Raw genomic sequence first — 14,322 nt, forward strand, 5'->3', positions numbered from 1 at the left:
AGTCACTCCCTGAGCGATGGATGGTGAATTAGAGAGGCTCCTGCATGGTGAGAAGACCACACGCAAACCCAGAGTGTGCCGAGTCCACATTCCCCGGTACAGAAAAATAGCCAATCCGAGATCATATTTCCCTGCACTTAATAATGAAAATAAATTCAGAGAGCAGCTACAGAGAGGTTGGTGAAGAAAAGGAGTGGCAACTATTTATATGTCTGCCGAGGAGAACTACTGACTCTTACTACAGAAGTGTTGGAAATGCATTTCAGACAGAAACAACTCTATTCTATTCCAGATAAAGAGAATAAGGTTTCATTTAAGTTTAAAAAAAGAGCTATTTTAGTATTCCGTGAAACTAGTGATGTGGTGTTCTATTATGTGCTGAATGAGCCATCTCAGGTTATTTATTAAAATGATTAAAATGATTTTTTGTCAAACTTGTACGTGTGTATTTTCAGAAGTATTCTTGACACATTGTGCATTCAAACAAGGGCTCCCACGCAAACAACCGTGGCTGTATTTGTTTTTTTACAATGCAGGATGGAAATCAATATAATGAATTTATTTTTTTTCCCCGTCCTTATTATTATGCACGTCATTAAGTCTGCCATTTCAGCAATCAACAATCACCTCTACACTTGATTCCTCACTGACGTTCAAGGGGTGAGATTAAAAAAGAAAAAAAAGAAAAAAGAAGAAACAATTCTTTTATGACAATTTGGAGCCTTGGATAATTGCACAAAATATCACGTAATTGTTGAAAAAGTCAAAACAACACAAAGCCCACACAGCATTATGTGCACCGGCTCTGACATAAAGTGCATTTTTTTTTTCCCCCGCTAACTTCTGAGTCATTGCCTTCCGTGCCAAATGGTAAACAGTGCAATTTTCAGCTTCCCTGCTGAGAGCTGTCACTCTGCCTAGACTAGAATTACATTAAAATGCTTCATAAACTAACATTAGCCAACCTGAGGCATAAGATGTGCAGGACTGTGGGCGTCAGCGGCGGCAGCAGCAGCAGTAGCTGTAGCAGGCGTTAATTAGAGCAAATACAGGTCATACTCACATATTATATCTAATATATTTCTCCAACACCAGCCAAGTGTGGCATTGACTGCTTGTTATATCTGCGGACGTGTTTCCACTCCCACACGGCATTAAAGCCAACATCTTACAAGACTCTTTTTTTTTATCGTGCCGGACTTCTTAATAGTACCAGGACTACAGAGCTCATTCAATAATATACTAAGTGGACAATGCTGTGAACCAGTGTAATCGTGAACCTTTATTAGTGTTACAGCCACACAGCGGAACATTTACAATGCAGTTTTCCTACCTGAGTTTTCTCATCTTTGAATCACATGGAAAGATTTGGCTTCTCTAACACATGACGGTGAAATGAGCTCTACTTTGCTGAGATTGAGGAAAAGCAGACAAAAATACAAACAATAACAACCAAAAAAATACATAAACAAGTGAATTAAAAAAAGCAAATTCACCTATTTATCTTTCAAGGTGCTTAGGACCTGAGTCAAAGGTGTATGTTTTGATCTTCAAATAGCACAAAAAAAGAAGAAAACAAATCCAAACAGAACCCATTAAAAAGCAACTGGCAATTGACAAAAATCTCACATTTATTTTATTTGTTAAACAAGTGTTGAACTGTACATCAGTCTTAATTGACGAGCCCCTTGGTAACATGTTTACATAAAAAACATGAGCTACAGTACAGCATGTATACCAGTGCTGGAAAATATTCACAGATTTCCCAAGGATCTTTTTTGGAAAGATTTTAATAAATAAAATGTCCAAAACCAGGTGGAAGAACTACATTTATGATAGAAAGTTGCCCATCACTCTGCCATGACTGTTAAAAAGATCTATTTCATTCAGAATTACACAACAAAAAACTGTGCAATGCATAAAATCACTTTTACTGGGTTTTGACTCCCCCGATCTACTAAAAATAACAAACATATTGCAACGGATGGTATCATGGAACTTATTAAGCAAAAAAAAAGTGTTGAAACACTGTTCACAAGTGGGAAAAAAGTGAGAATGCATCTTTGTAATCGTTGCTCAATCCTTCTTTTCATAAGCTTTTATGTTCAAACATACTAACAAGAATGAAGTTTGTGAGACCATAAACACACTGTATAACATATGTGCAACTTCTACACAATAGTCTCTGAAACGTAAAGTTTTGCAGTTAAAAGGTTTGTTCAATATTTACGGTTTCCCCCATGGATTTTTATTTTACACTAGCAATACAACAAAATATATATTTCAGCCATTTTCCTTGACAACAGTTCAATGTACAGTTGAGAAAATATAAGGCCAGGGGCTTGATTGCTAGTGGTTATACAATCCAGAATTCATGGTGAATGACTCTGGGCAACCAGTACTTCATATTCCTTTTTGTAAGAGTCCAATAAGGAACATTCCATAAACATTGTCCAGGTCCTGGTGTGTTGTTTTGTTTTCAATAAAAAAAGACAACAGAAAAAAAACAAAGCAAACAAACTTGTTTCAAAGAGGATGTTGGAGGGTGTATGTACAACCTTTCGACTGAGAAATTGCTGATCTGATGTAGCCAGTAATTATTCCTTCTTTCTTTTTTTTTGTCTTTTTAAAAACTTTAAATTTTTTTATTTTTTGTACCTTAAATTTTTCTCAATTATTCAACAGCAGCAGCACATTTAAATACATAGTTGGCTTGTCTCTTAAAATCTGACTCTGCATTTTATGTACAGTCTTTTTAATAACTTTTGCACGGCCGTCGCTGTGCAACATGTCTATTGGTCTGTAAGGACGTTTGGGAATGGCGATGCAGATGAGGGAAGGGAGGCTTGTAAACGGCCGATGTGAGTGACGGGGCTTCTAATCGCTCTCTTCAAACATAAAACAAACTCTTCCCTTTCCCTCCCTTCTCGTCCTTCCCTCGTGTACCCTTCAACAGGAAAAGGCTGCAAAAGGTGCAGGAGGAGATTTGGAGATGATTTAAATACATTTAAAGGCTTGTCACTAACTGCATCTGTCTTTCCCGCACGTCGCCCTCGGGGATGCAGCCCTCTTTAGTGATGGGAATAATGTAACCATCACTGCTCCCTCGGCCTATCTGGTAATAGGCCTGGAGCTGGTGTCCAGAACCTAAGTTAGGCATGCTCTTGTAGTAAATGTCCTCATTCTCACTCCTAGAAGAGGACAGGTCCTCCACCACATCAGGGCTGCTCTCCGGGTACGGCGAGTCCTTCAGATTAGGCATACTAGTGTACAGGGAGTCTCTGTTTGGGGATTGCAGACTATCGTCGGGGTTGGTGGGCGTCAGCTGGCTGACAAAGGTATCAACTCCCCCGTCAGTCCTCACTTTCTTCTGGGGTGCATAAAGAAGGGAGTGAGTCCGCTGGGGAATGAGCGGTGGATCCAGTTCCTGCTGATGGTGCAGCCTGAGACCCACTGTGTCACTCATGTGCACCAAAGACGAAGTGTCGGCCATGATGGCGTCGTCCTCGCTGCGGCTGCCGCCGCCGATCACTGTCACCTTGGGTGGAGCCCGCTCCACGTGGTGGTGATGGTGGTGGTGGTGGTACTGTGGTGGCGGCTGATGGGGCGGATGATGTAAACTTGGGTGCTGCTGCTGTTGGTGGTGGTTTTTGTTACAGGCACGCAGGTTGTTGTGTACTAGCTCGGAGATGATCATTTTCTCAAAGGCAGCATCGTCCAGACTGAGGCCGCAGTCTACTACCTGCACACTGTCGCCAAAGTCCCCATTGTGGAGCGAGTAGCTATTATTAAAGTTACCATTTAGCGGTAGAGTATCCATTGCACTTGTATCCCTCACCGCATTGTTCAGTGAGTGCCCTGGAAAGAGAAGGATATGTGAGGGGAGTTTGCATTAGTCAATACCAATGACCATGAAAGAAACAAAACACAGTTTAATGCTGTTTAGGATGCAGTTTCACGTAAAAAAAACACAAAAAAACTCAAGTCAAATTAAGCCATGCCATAAATTCGTTAGTAGGCACAATCCTTGACATACATTATACAGGCATGCATTAGTCGCAATGAGAAATCATTTTACTTTCTCATATATACATTTCGACTTTCCCTTTTTGAAAATTGCTTTGAGTTAAGCGGAGCATTGTGCATTTTTAGTCTGCCACAAAAGTGACAATGCAATGAAAAAGATCCCAAACAACATTAAGGCAATGAGCTGAGACAGTAATCACCATCACAATACATGGGGCAAAAGTGGATGTCCACAGGTATGGAGCCACAAACGGGCAAGCTACAACACGCAGTTTTCTAGCAACTAATAGGTTGAATGTGCCAAAGGAAAGAAAAAGACAGAGATGGGAAAAGATTACATGGACAAACAAAAGGGAAAGTAGTCGTGTATCAACATGAGACAGCCATCGTCGTTCTCACTACAAAGGGGAGCCCACAAGCAGCACTCCACCATCACCACACACAGCAGGTGAAAAGACTCACTTAAGACAACTCACATCATGTCTGTCTGCTCAGGCTATCTGGTCTAAGAGCAGCTGATGTACAAAAGAAAGTAAAATGATTTATTGTAACATGAAGAAGAATCACTCAAAAAAACAACAACAAAAACACAAAGTAAAACTTAGCAAGAGCAAGGGTTCAGCAAATGAAATAAATAAGCATAACACCATTTTTTTTTTTCTTTGATGAATAAAATGCCAACAGCTACTATTTCTTTTTTTCTTTTTCCCTGTTTGGTTATTTATCTATTTATTTGGTTTGTTTGTACCGCCACAGTTTCTGTGCATTTGTCGGCAGCTTATGCGCCCGAAAGCTGGCAAAGGTCAGAGAGCGCCCGCAGCCCGGCACTTGGCATCCGTCACAGTGACAGTTCCCAGAGAGACCCGGGCCACTAGCAGAACAGCTCGAGAAAAACAAAGCCGCTGCACAGGTCAGACGCGGTCATGTTAGGAATTTCTTAAAGCATGGAGGTCATGGAGAACAGCAGCAAAAAGGATAAATATTAGTGATGCCGTGATTGAGCGAGGAGATAAAGGAAAAATGTGCTCTGTTATGGCTGACAAGCCTCCATGAAGAACAACAGATGTGAAAATGTGATTAAAAAAAAGTGATAAGAGTGATTGTAGCAGGGATGTTAAAGGTGCGGATTTTGCACAGCTTATTGGGAATTAAATGAAATTTGGCATTTAAAGTTTAAAAAATAGTAGAGAAAGGGGGAAAAAAACAAAACAAACAGCCGCTGCCATGACATCCATGTGTTTATGCCAACAGGAGGCAATTTAGTGTCCGGTGACAGGTGCTGTCAGGAAAGGTGTGACGGAAATACTACAGGACACTGAGATCGCTGAGTGCCACAGGAGGATCGAAACTTGGGGAGAAAAGAAAAGTGAAAAGGAAAGGGAAAAAAAAAAAGAAAAAGGAAGGATAAATAAACCTTTTTGAAAAATGCTCTTTTCTTCCAGAGGGAGGAGAAAAAAAAAAAAGCAACACATGTTGGTCTATTAAATTCACAAATTAGGCAGAAGAGACAGAGAAGCAGAGTAATGGGTATTTGTGATAAAGCTGTCAGATCTCAAAGGATATTTATTCAAAATGCTTGAAGAAATGTTGCATTTCTTTCGGTTTTTTTTCCCAGATAAGAGTTGAAATTTGGGTCGGTAATTTTGTGAACCACTTGCTCACTGAGTGTGTGTTAATGGTCTTAAGTAAACCAGTGATTGTGCCAAGGGGGGGGTTTTGGTTGTTTTTAAAAAGCATGCTGAAAAAAATTTACATTTGATAGGCAAAGTTAAGTTTTACTCCCATACTTGTCTCTCTGTAGGTCACTAGAGGGACGCAGAGGGGAAGAGCACAAAACATGACACAAAAATGCCGTTTCAGTTTCATGACAGAATAGAAAACAAGAATCACACAACATTTCCCACTTCCCACACCCTTCAATGTTTTTCCAGAATATTTGCACGTGTATTAGCTATAAACATTTTCATACATAAGACATCTCAGTGCTTCTTCACGTTGATCCGTGTTTAAGCGGGAAAACTCCCACAAAAGCACGAGTAACAAATCACCTGATAAATTCGCCACCATAAATCTTAATAATTACGCCGTTTATATTGTAGCTTCAAGTCTACACCACTGTTTACATGATCTCACGGCAGAATGTGCAGTATCTCTTTACCATCTTAATCATTATGTCCAGTTCAGAGAAATATGAGCAGAGAGGCTGGATTTAAACAAACCACAAAAATCTCCGCCCGACATGAAAACGTCTGCATATTCTCTCACACGGACACACACCGTGGTTCTTTTTTTTCTTTGCACGCACACACAAAAATGAGCACTGGATCAAATATTTGGAAGACAATGATCTAGAGGGAAAGGTGATACTGCAAAACATCCCGCTATTAATTTGGCTGACTGTATACTCAGTCCAAGAGACAAAGAGGGAGAGAAAGACAGAGAGGAGGCAGAGAGAGTGAAAGCATGATAAAAGTATTAAGGAGGCGCACCTGGCGAGTTAAACACTGGAGCCGTGGGGGTGTTACATACGACTGTCTCGGCCAGTAAGGTGTTATAAGGGTTGTTAGTGCCTTGTGGTCGGAGGAGTGGATTTGTTAGTAGATAATTCCCAGTCATTCCTGGAATGGCAAGACAGAAGAGGAGCAGATAAGTTTGTGACAGAAAGTGACAGAAAGATTAATGACGGAAAGAAATGAAGGACTTGTTCAGTAAGTTCGTCTTTCAAGGGGACGTGGTGTCATGTGGGCAACATCTGAAACTGGGGTGTTTATTTTGAAGTTGAGAACCAGTGATTTAAGTTTGGGAAGCAACAAAGCCGCTGACGTCTGCAAATGCCCAAAATAATCGCACGCCTTCCTCACATTGATCAACTGTAAATAGCAGGTGTTTCTGATTTCAAGTACATTTTTTATGTGTGTTGCAGTTCAGTCACGACCCAATCCATTACAAGAGAGAGTGCGCTCATTATTGCATCTCATGCTTTTCATATTTTATTTTTTTTGGAACATATTGTATATCATTTTAAAACAAAAGTCTCCTTTTACCTATAAATGATCCTGTGATATGTGAAATGTTTCCCTATTTGAAGACGGTCCAAACGTAAAATCTGCCCAATGTCAAAATGAGACTCCTTCTAAGTTTCTCAGATCAAATTCATTCATTTAAATTTACATTTGGCCGTTGCTTTTTTTCCTTTTCGGTTCCCCCACCGCACCAGTTTCCAGTATGTTTTAAGGATGTTCGGCTGCCATTTATCACCTGTGTTAAATGCCATCTGTCATGTTGGAAAGTCTCCAGGGATGAATTTAATGACAGGGAAGTGCTTCCAGAAGATAGAGCCCTGCTTTAGTGCACCGACTCTCCTGGGTAACCAGGCTATTACACCCCACAGTGATCAATATCCAACCTTTACATTAAGAGCTCCTGGAAATGGTGTAGGAACAAAAAAAAAAAAAAAAAAACCTCTTACTTCTATATTATTACTGATATATCAATGAGTCATAATATCCTTCGAAGCCTGAGGTGTTCTTGTTTAACCTTGTGGAACATGACAGGGAAACAATTAATAAATAAGTAAAGAAAGAAAGAAAGAAAGTGAAGGCAGAGTAAACCCTGTCTTCCTTTGCATGCCTGGAAAGCCATTTCAGAGGCAGCAGAAAGCCTAACAACACACTAAGCACCCCAGGTCGGCCAGAGTTGAACATCATCTTCTCATCACCATATTTGTGCTCAGGCTAAATAATAAATGACACTTTTCTCCCTCCTTCATAAATCTCTCTGCAAAGTAACAGAGGCCACCTTTTTACGCCTGGCAACAAATGGCCCCTTTTTGTGCGTTAAGATTGGCCTGTAATAAAACTTTACCCCCCATGCCCCGTTTTTAGTTGTGTCCCTGTTTCCCCTGAGCTTGGGTATGAGCTCTCAACAGCCATCACTTTAAATAAAAACATTCGTCGAGCCGTGCCCCAATTTAAGACTGACGTTACCAGCTCCGAGTGACAGCGCACAGAGTATTTGAGGAGGGATTGTTCTTAATCCTTCGCTGGCAGAAGAGGGAGACCGAACTAAAGGCATAGGTCTTTTTCATCCCCTTCTCCTTTAACTGCACGGCTTTGTGTTTTCCAACAGAAGGCGTTCATTATGCTCACCAAGGAAGGGTCCTGCACGGTGGTGTGAGATCATTGGTACTTGAAGGAGATATTTTTAGCAGAATGATGATGAAATGTGTGTGTGCTTGTGAAGAGGCGTGAACTGACCTTGGTTAAGGGTGGAGGTGCTGTTGATGTCACCTGAGATAAAGGACGACTCTGTTTGCTTTCTTACGGTGTCATTCCACATTCTCCTGATGCGACTCTGTCAGGTCAAGAAGGGTCAGTCATTAGGACTCAACACAAGCCCGCTCACTTTTCAGAGCAACCTTCATTTATTTGTATATATGTATCACTCCCCACTCATATGCAGGCAAGGGCAGCACTTGTGCCATCTTCCTCTGTCGCCAGTGTTTCTTTAAAAAAGTTCTCTCATCCAAGTCAACTTGAGCTCCAGGCATGAGTACCTTAAATAATAAGGTGTTCCTTCCAGCACATCTGGGTGTATGGTCTATTAATGATTATTAGCCGTTAGTATAAAGTGATAGAGCAAATGTGGTCTGTTCTTTACATATTATGCGGCACTATTTCCCATGCGTGTGATGTTGGAAAAAAAAAAAAGCATTACATAAGTGCTACAGGGGCAGAACAAGAAGAAAGGTACTCATGCAGTGCAGCAGATGCCGCTTGCAAAATGTGCCATTATGATTGTGTCTCTTGATCTACCTCTGAAACGTTGTGCTGTTCTGGTTTGACTCTATAGATGTGAAGAGGTGGGTCTACCTGTGTGCCAGAGGAGTAACGTGCACTGGTCCGCGCGGTGGACGTCTTTGCGGAACCATGTGAGCTCTCGGTTGGCAGCCCTCCGCAACAGTACGTGTGGCGGAAGCACTTGCTGTACTCTTTGCGTACCTGCACGAGCAAAGAGCCGCATGTTGACATAGAACGTTGACTTTACACGTGACTTCAAGCAAGCGGCGTTTCAGCATGCCGTGGCCGGCTGATTTTTACATGCCGCTGAGCAGTGTGGATGGCAAGCAGCTTACTTTTTTCTGAAGGAGGCAGTGGAAGATGAAGATGAACATTCCTTGGAAGGTGTTAAATATGGTGAAAAGGTACGCCATGACAAGCGAGGCCTCATTGATGAAGAAGAGACCGAAGGACCACGTCAGGCCCAGCAGACACATCAGAGCAAATGCTCCCATGACCCAGGATCTACAAATAGGACAAATAAGGGGGGAAAAAAAGAAAAGAAAAAGGAGAGTTCTCCATGAGAGGCATTCAGTGACAGTATAATAACTGGGATTTGCAATCACCATTACAATGGAAACTAGCAAACACCGCTTTCCCCACTGTCCCCACCCCTCCATTCACACACACTCTAAGTCCAAACTTCAATGTAATTCCTGTCGTCAAACAGACAAGAGGGAGGCAAACATATAAATGACTTTTTTAGGACTAAACACATACAGACCGGCGTAATCAGAGAGCACGGCATACGACCACATGCTAAGTATTGTCTAGTGAGTGTGTCGTCAGAACTGGAGAACTAGGCCGACGTGGAAAGAGAAGGAAAAAAGGGAGATTCCCTGCCTTGTGTGTGAAGGTCCTGTGGAGCCTTCAGACACTTGCAGTGGTCTCAGCTCAATGCTCACACACACGCACAGCATCACCACCACCACCATCATCAACTACAACACAAACAACGACAGCACGGGACTCCAAGACGATGGACACGGTGAACAGTGACACGGGCACGTGGGTGAATAGCTTTGAAGCTGTAGTTTGGGAAGGAGATGGACTGGCAAAAAGAAAAAGTCAAAGGAAAAAGAAGGAATAAACGAGAGGAGGAGAGAAAATAAACTGCAGGCTGGAGAACGGACGTGTTTTGCAACATGTGCTTACTTGATAAACCGTTTATTATCTTCATAGCTAGAGAGCATGATGAGCAGGAAGAGAGAAACACAATTAGATCAGCGGCCCGGGTTAGTCGGCATTTGTGTGAGATAACTTCAACTTTGATCCAAGGGAAGTTGTGTGCTGTTTGCTGCTGGTAGCTCAACTTACGAATTCTGCATTAAGCAGTTGGTCAAAGCACACTGTCTGTGGCTGAATTTACATTTCTGCTTCTGTATATATATGTGTGTGTGTGTGAACTTGTGTGGGTAAAATTATCTGAGGTGTGCAGTAAAAGCTTACCCAGGCAAATCGGTATTATAGTAGCCGTCACAAACGCGATAATTACTGGTGCGGACCACGGAACAGAGAGAAGAAGAGAATGGCAGGAGATAAAGGAGAGGGTGTGCGTTAACTTGGCATTTACATGCAACATGCAGTAACAACGCTGCAAAGCTAACTTTGGCACAGTAAACAGAAAAAGGATCACAAAGAAACAGCTATTAATACAACATTTCTGCACAATGCACACGTGTAATAGAATAGAGTTTCCAACATAGAAGAGCAAATGCACACAGAGCTGAGTGTCACTGTGCTTAATTCTGTTGTGGTTGTCTTGATAAGGGAGTAATCTATCTCAAATAAACCAACATGTCTAAATAAGCCCTTCACTGATTGTTTTTCCTGATTGCAGTTTTATCACACTGCCAAAATGGCAAAATAACACTGATGCTTCTTTACCAAGTTGTGGAAGTTGTATAATGGAAATATAATGAAAAAAACTAGGACTTAGCTGTGGTTTCTTTTTTTTTTTTTTTTTTGAGAAATGGAATCATGTGACACCGAATGGAAAAAGCTTGGAAAATGATTCTGAAGTACAGCGAATAGCTATTGTTTTCACATAAGCACATACACAAATAAAACAAAACAAAACAATTAGTGCCTCTGAGAACTCAAAGCACAACACGATCAAAAATGTTGATGCCGCTCAGAAAGCTTCAACTCTAAGTGGGATGGTGGTGGGGGTGACGGTGGCTGCTGTGTTGTGAAGGAATTCTTTCCTTTCTGGGGTTAGAAGCTGAGATCTATTAAAGAAAAAGAAAGTTTGACATGTTCCAGCAGCACTGACACACACATGGTAGCTGTTCCACTGTACCCCACCCTACAAGAACCAACTGCTCATAGTTCGGCTGAAGCCGGCGCAGAGCGGTGTGTGTCATGCCAGCGCAGCTCTGCGGCGAGTGGCTTGGAGCGAAAACAACAAAGGATGAAAAGATGACTCGTAGAGTTTATGTAGCCATCATGACAAGCAAAGTCATGCCAAAAGTCAAAATCGAAATCTGCATTACATTTGAGATCTTTGCGGTCAAAAGTACTGCATCCTTCTGTTAAATCCATTTGAGCTGGATGATTTAAAAAAAAAAACAACCGACCCCCTGAAAACAGACGTTAGACATTTCAAACATTCACTCACTCGTCCAGCACTGAAACTCGGCTTTGAGGTGTAACACCTAATTCTTTTTTTTCCTATGAAATATGATTAAGTAGAAAAAAATAAATAAAACATCATTACCTCAAGAGTAAAAGAGCCTTATTCTCCTGGAGGGCATTAGCAGTGTTATATTGTGAAGTTTTATAGTGGTGTTCGGCATGTTCAGTCACTTTACTTACTTTATATTCTCCAGTCGGCTAGAGTCTGGTTTCAGGGTGGTAGAGTGCTTCACCATTTTGTACATAGTGATGACCAGGAAGATGAGATTGAGCTGTCAAAACAGAGTAATAGTAGCGTTAATGCATGAAGATGTATGACTCAAGACACAGCACACACAGAGAGAGAGAGAGAGGGGGAAAAAAACCTGTTAATTTGTCTATAAAATATATTAAAAGGGGAGAGCCTTCAAATCTCTGCATGTCCACAGACTAATCCAATAAACATCTATCGTTCCAGCCAGGCTCAGACGGGCTGACTGGCGCCAAATTTAGTGTCATTCTATATCAATAAGAGCATGGAAATGCATTAAAATCCATCACAGTACAAAAAAAGAAAGAGAAAAAGTAACAGTCTGGCAAAGTCACAAGGGAGTGAAAGGAACAGGAGAAACAAGAAAACCTCTGGTGCGACAAATGCATATCATCTTTTTTGTGCTATTTAAGCAGAGGGAAATATTATAAGGTATGACCCGGTACCAAGGTATCATTTTTAAGTTCTTCTGTGCAGACAGAAGGAAAAATAGTGAGTGAGGAAAAATGGGAAAGGGGGCGAGGGTAAAAGCATTTACTTGCTTGATTTAATGTACTAAATCTTTAAGAACCAGTGGCACGTGTCAGGTTGAGTCAACGATACTAATATGCGGCGTGTTTCTCTGCGCATTTGTATGCACTATGCCTTAAAAATCAATAGTGTGATTTTGACACACAAAGGCTGGATGGGCCAGCGAGGAGCTGCTCAAAATAATTTACTTCAAAAAGAGTTCTTCTGTGGCAAACTAGTCCCTGACACAGCATGTACATGCACTCACAGCAGACGAACCAGACTGTGTTTGTACTGTGAGCCAGCCATGTATAAATGATGTCAGGGAGTATCAGAGAAAGCAAAAAAAAAAATAAAATGTGTCTCCAATTGTGCACATGAAAGGATTGGACAAATACAAAAACTACAGCAGACAAACGTGTGAAACGTGCAGTGTCTTTGTGCTACATGAGCGACTGAAGAACCACGTCATAAAAACTTAAACACTAGGATACTGTCAGAAAGGTAGAAAATGAGATGATGTTGCCATCATAAGGGCATGAAATAAATGAATGACCTTTATGAGCTGGACTCAGACCACGGCCATTCACTCTTGCACGGGAATTATCCATGTTCTGGCGCACACTGCTATCAAAAGACTGCCTGTGATCAATACATCACTCCTCCACATGCAATCAGCTCATGGAGTCGCACACAATAACCCAGGCAGTGAGAGGAAAAAAAAAAAAAAGGGGTGGAAAAGAAAAAAAGAAAAAAAAACCCCTCTGAATTGTGAACCTTCTTTTATTTCACAGATGGTGCTGAAACAATGTTTTGTTTCGCAGCTATCAGCCATCATTTCTATCAGTTGCCTGCGTGAGTCAAACAGTGGGGGAGGGAGGAGTAACAGGAGGGCGAGGACTTTTAAAAAATCCCTTTCACACAGCCTGAAGTGGTGACATGGATCCAATGAGACAGAGGAGAGGGACGCAGTACTTTAAAGTAACCTAGCAGCACGGCACATGTTCCTACCCCCACCGACATGCTTTCTCAGCCCTTCCCGTGGGGATCCCCCTCGCTGGAGCGGCGCTGCCTCGCCTCGATCTTGCACTCTATCTCTCCGTCTCTGAATCATCACTGCAAGCCATGCAGAAGCACCTCGCCACACTGGGACAGAGGAGAAAGCTTTTACCCCTCTGAACTGGACTGTGTGTGTACACACTGAACTCCAAATGAACTGCCAGGGATAAAATATTAAAGGTGCAGATGGAGCTGTCCGGATGATAAGAACTGCTCGCGACATGTCATGATCCAAGAGGTCTTATGTTGAAGCTATTTCAAGCATACTAATGGCTCCCCCCACCACTCATTACTTCCATGTTCGCTTTTCATGGAGCTAATACCCCCTGTGCCCAGAGACAGGGCAACCACAGCCTCAGAAAAAGGATCTAAATGGCTTCCTCCAGCTTTTGTTTTCAGTCCGTATTTGGAAGCCGCTTCAGCCAAAATTAAAAAAGAAAAAAAAGAGAAGAAATAAAAGGAGAAGGAGGAACAAAAGGATGAGAAACGAGCATGACCACCCCAGGTCAAAACCAATGTTACTTGGCACAAACATGGTCAGGGTGCCATGTGGGTAATCTCGACATGAACCGAAGCAGCACTGTTTTTTTCCCCCCTCTATTCTTGTTTATGTTCTTTTTCTCCTTCTCTCGTGTTCCCTCATTGCCAAGGACATAGCCAATTTGTAGAGAAACCAGGGTCACGGATCGTGTAGACAAACCTTGTTCCTGCATGTTCCCCTGAGATGCTCCTTTCCACAGCACTTTGTCTTTTTGAGTCAATTGTTGCACCGAACCACAGAAGCCGTTTGTGAAGCCTGAGTCCGTGCAGCAAAACCTCATTCCTGTCACACATTAGCTCTGCTACAATACATGAGCTCCTCACAGGGTCACGAGTCTATCTCTCCGGCCATCACCATCGGGATCCCGATCATAATTTCCACTGCGGGCACATTTTTAATGCACATCGTGGCGAGTTCAGGAAAAAGGAAACATATTCCTGTGTGGCTGGGACAGGGAGCGA

The 14,322-nt window shown here is 42.0% G+C and overlaps 1 protein-coding gene across 28 annotated transcripts in view; it reads right to left on the reverse strand.

Annotated features, from left to right (window-relative positions):
- Positions 1–1,259: 1,259 nt before the first annotated feature.
- The window catches only part of adgrl2a (adhesion G protein-coupled receptor L2a), an 88,311-nt gene continuing 75,248 nt past the window's right edge, over positions 1,260–14,322 (reverse strand). For 6 of the 28 annotated variants that reach the window (XM_044044110.1, XM_044044100.1, XM_044044099.1 and 3 more), the window contains 5 exons: positions 11,682–11,773; positions 9,161–9,329; positions 8,898–9,026; positions 8,283–8,379; positions 1,260–3,858 (listed from right to left, as the gene is read on the reverse strand). In XM_044044110.1, the coding sequence (XP_043900045.1) occupies positions 3,008–3,858; positions 8,283–8,379; positions 8,898–9,026; positions 9,161–9,329; positions 11,682–11,773 (1,338 nt within the window). In that variant the 3' untranslated portion in view covers positions 1,260–3,007. Of the gene's footprint in view, positions 3,859–4,488; positions 4,542–5,779; positions 5,832–6,515; positions 6,645–8,282; positions 8,380–8,897; positions 9,027–9,160; positions 9,330–10,019; positions 10,047–10,313; positions 10,359–11,681; positions 11,774–14,322 lie in introns of all 28 variants that reach the window. The other 22 variants (XM_044044088.1, XM_044044087.1, XM_044044084.1 and 19 more) reach the window with 10 other exon arrangements.

Source organism: Solea senegalensis, linkage group LG14 (genome assembly GCF_019176455.1).
Source record: "Solea senegalensis isolate Sse05_10M linkage group LG14, IFAPA_SoseM_1, whole genome shotgun sequence".
NCBI classification, from domain to species: domain Eukaryota; kingdom Metazoa; phylum Chordata; class Actinopteri; order Pleuronectiformes; family Soleidae; genus Solea; species Solea senegalensis.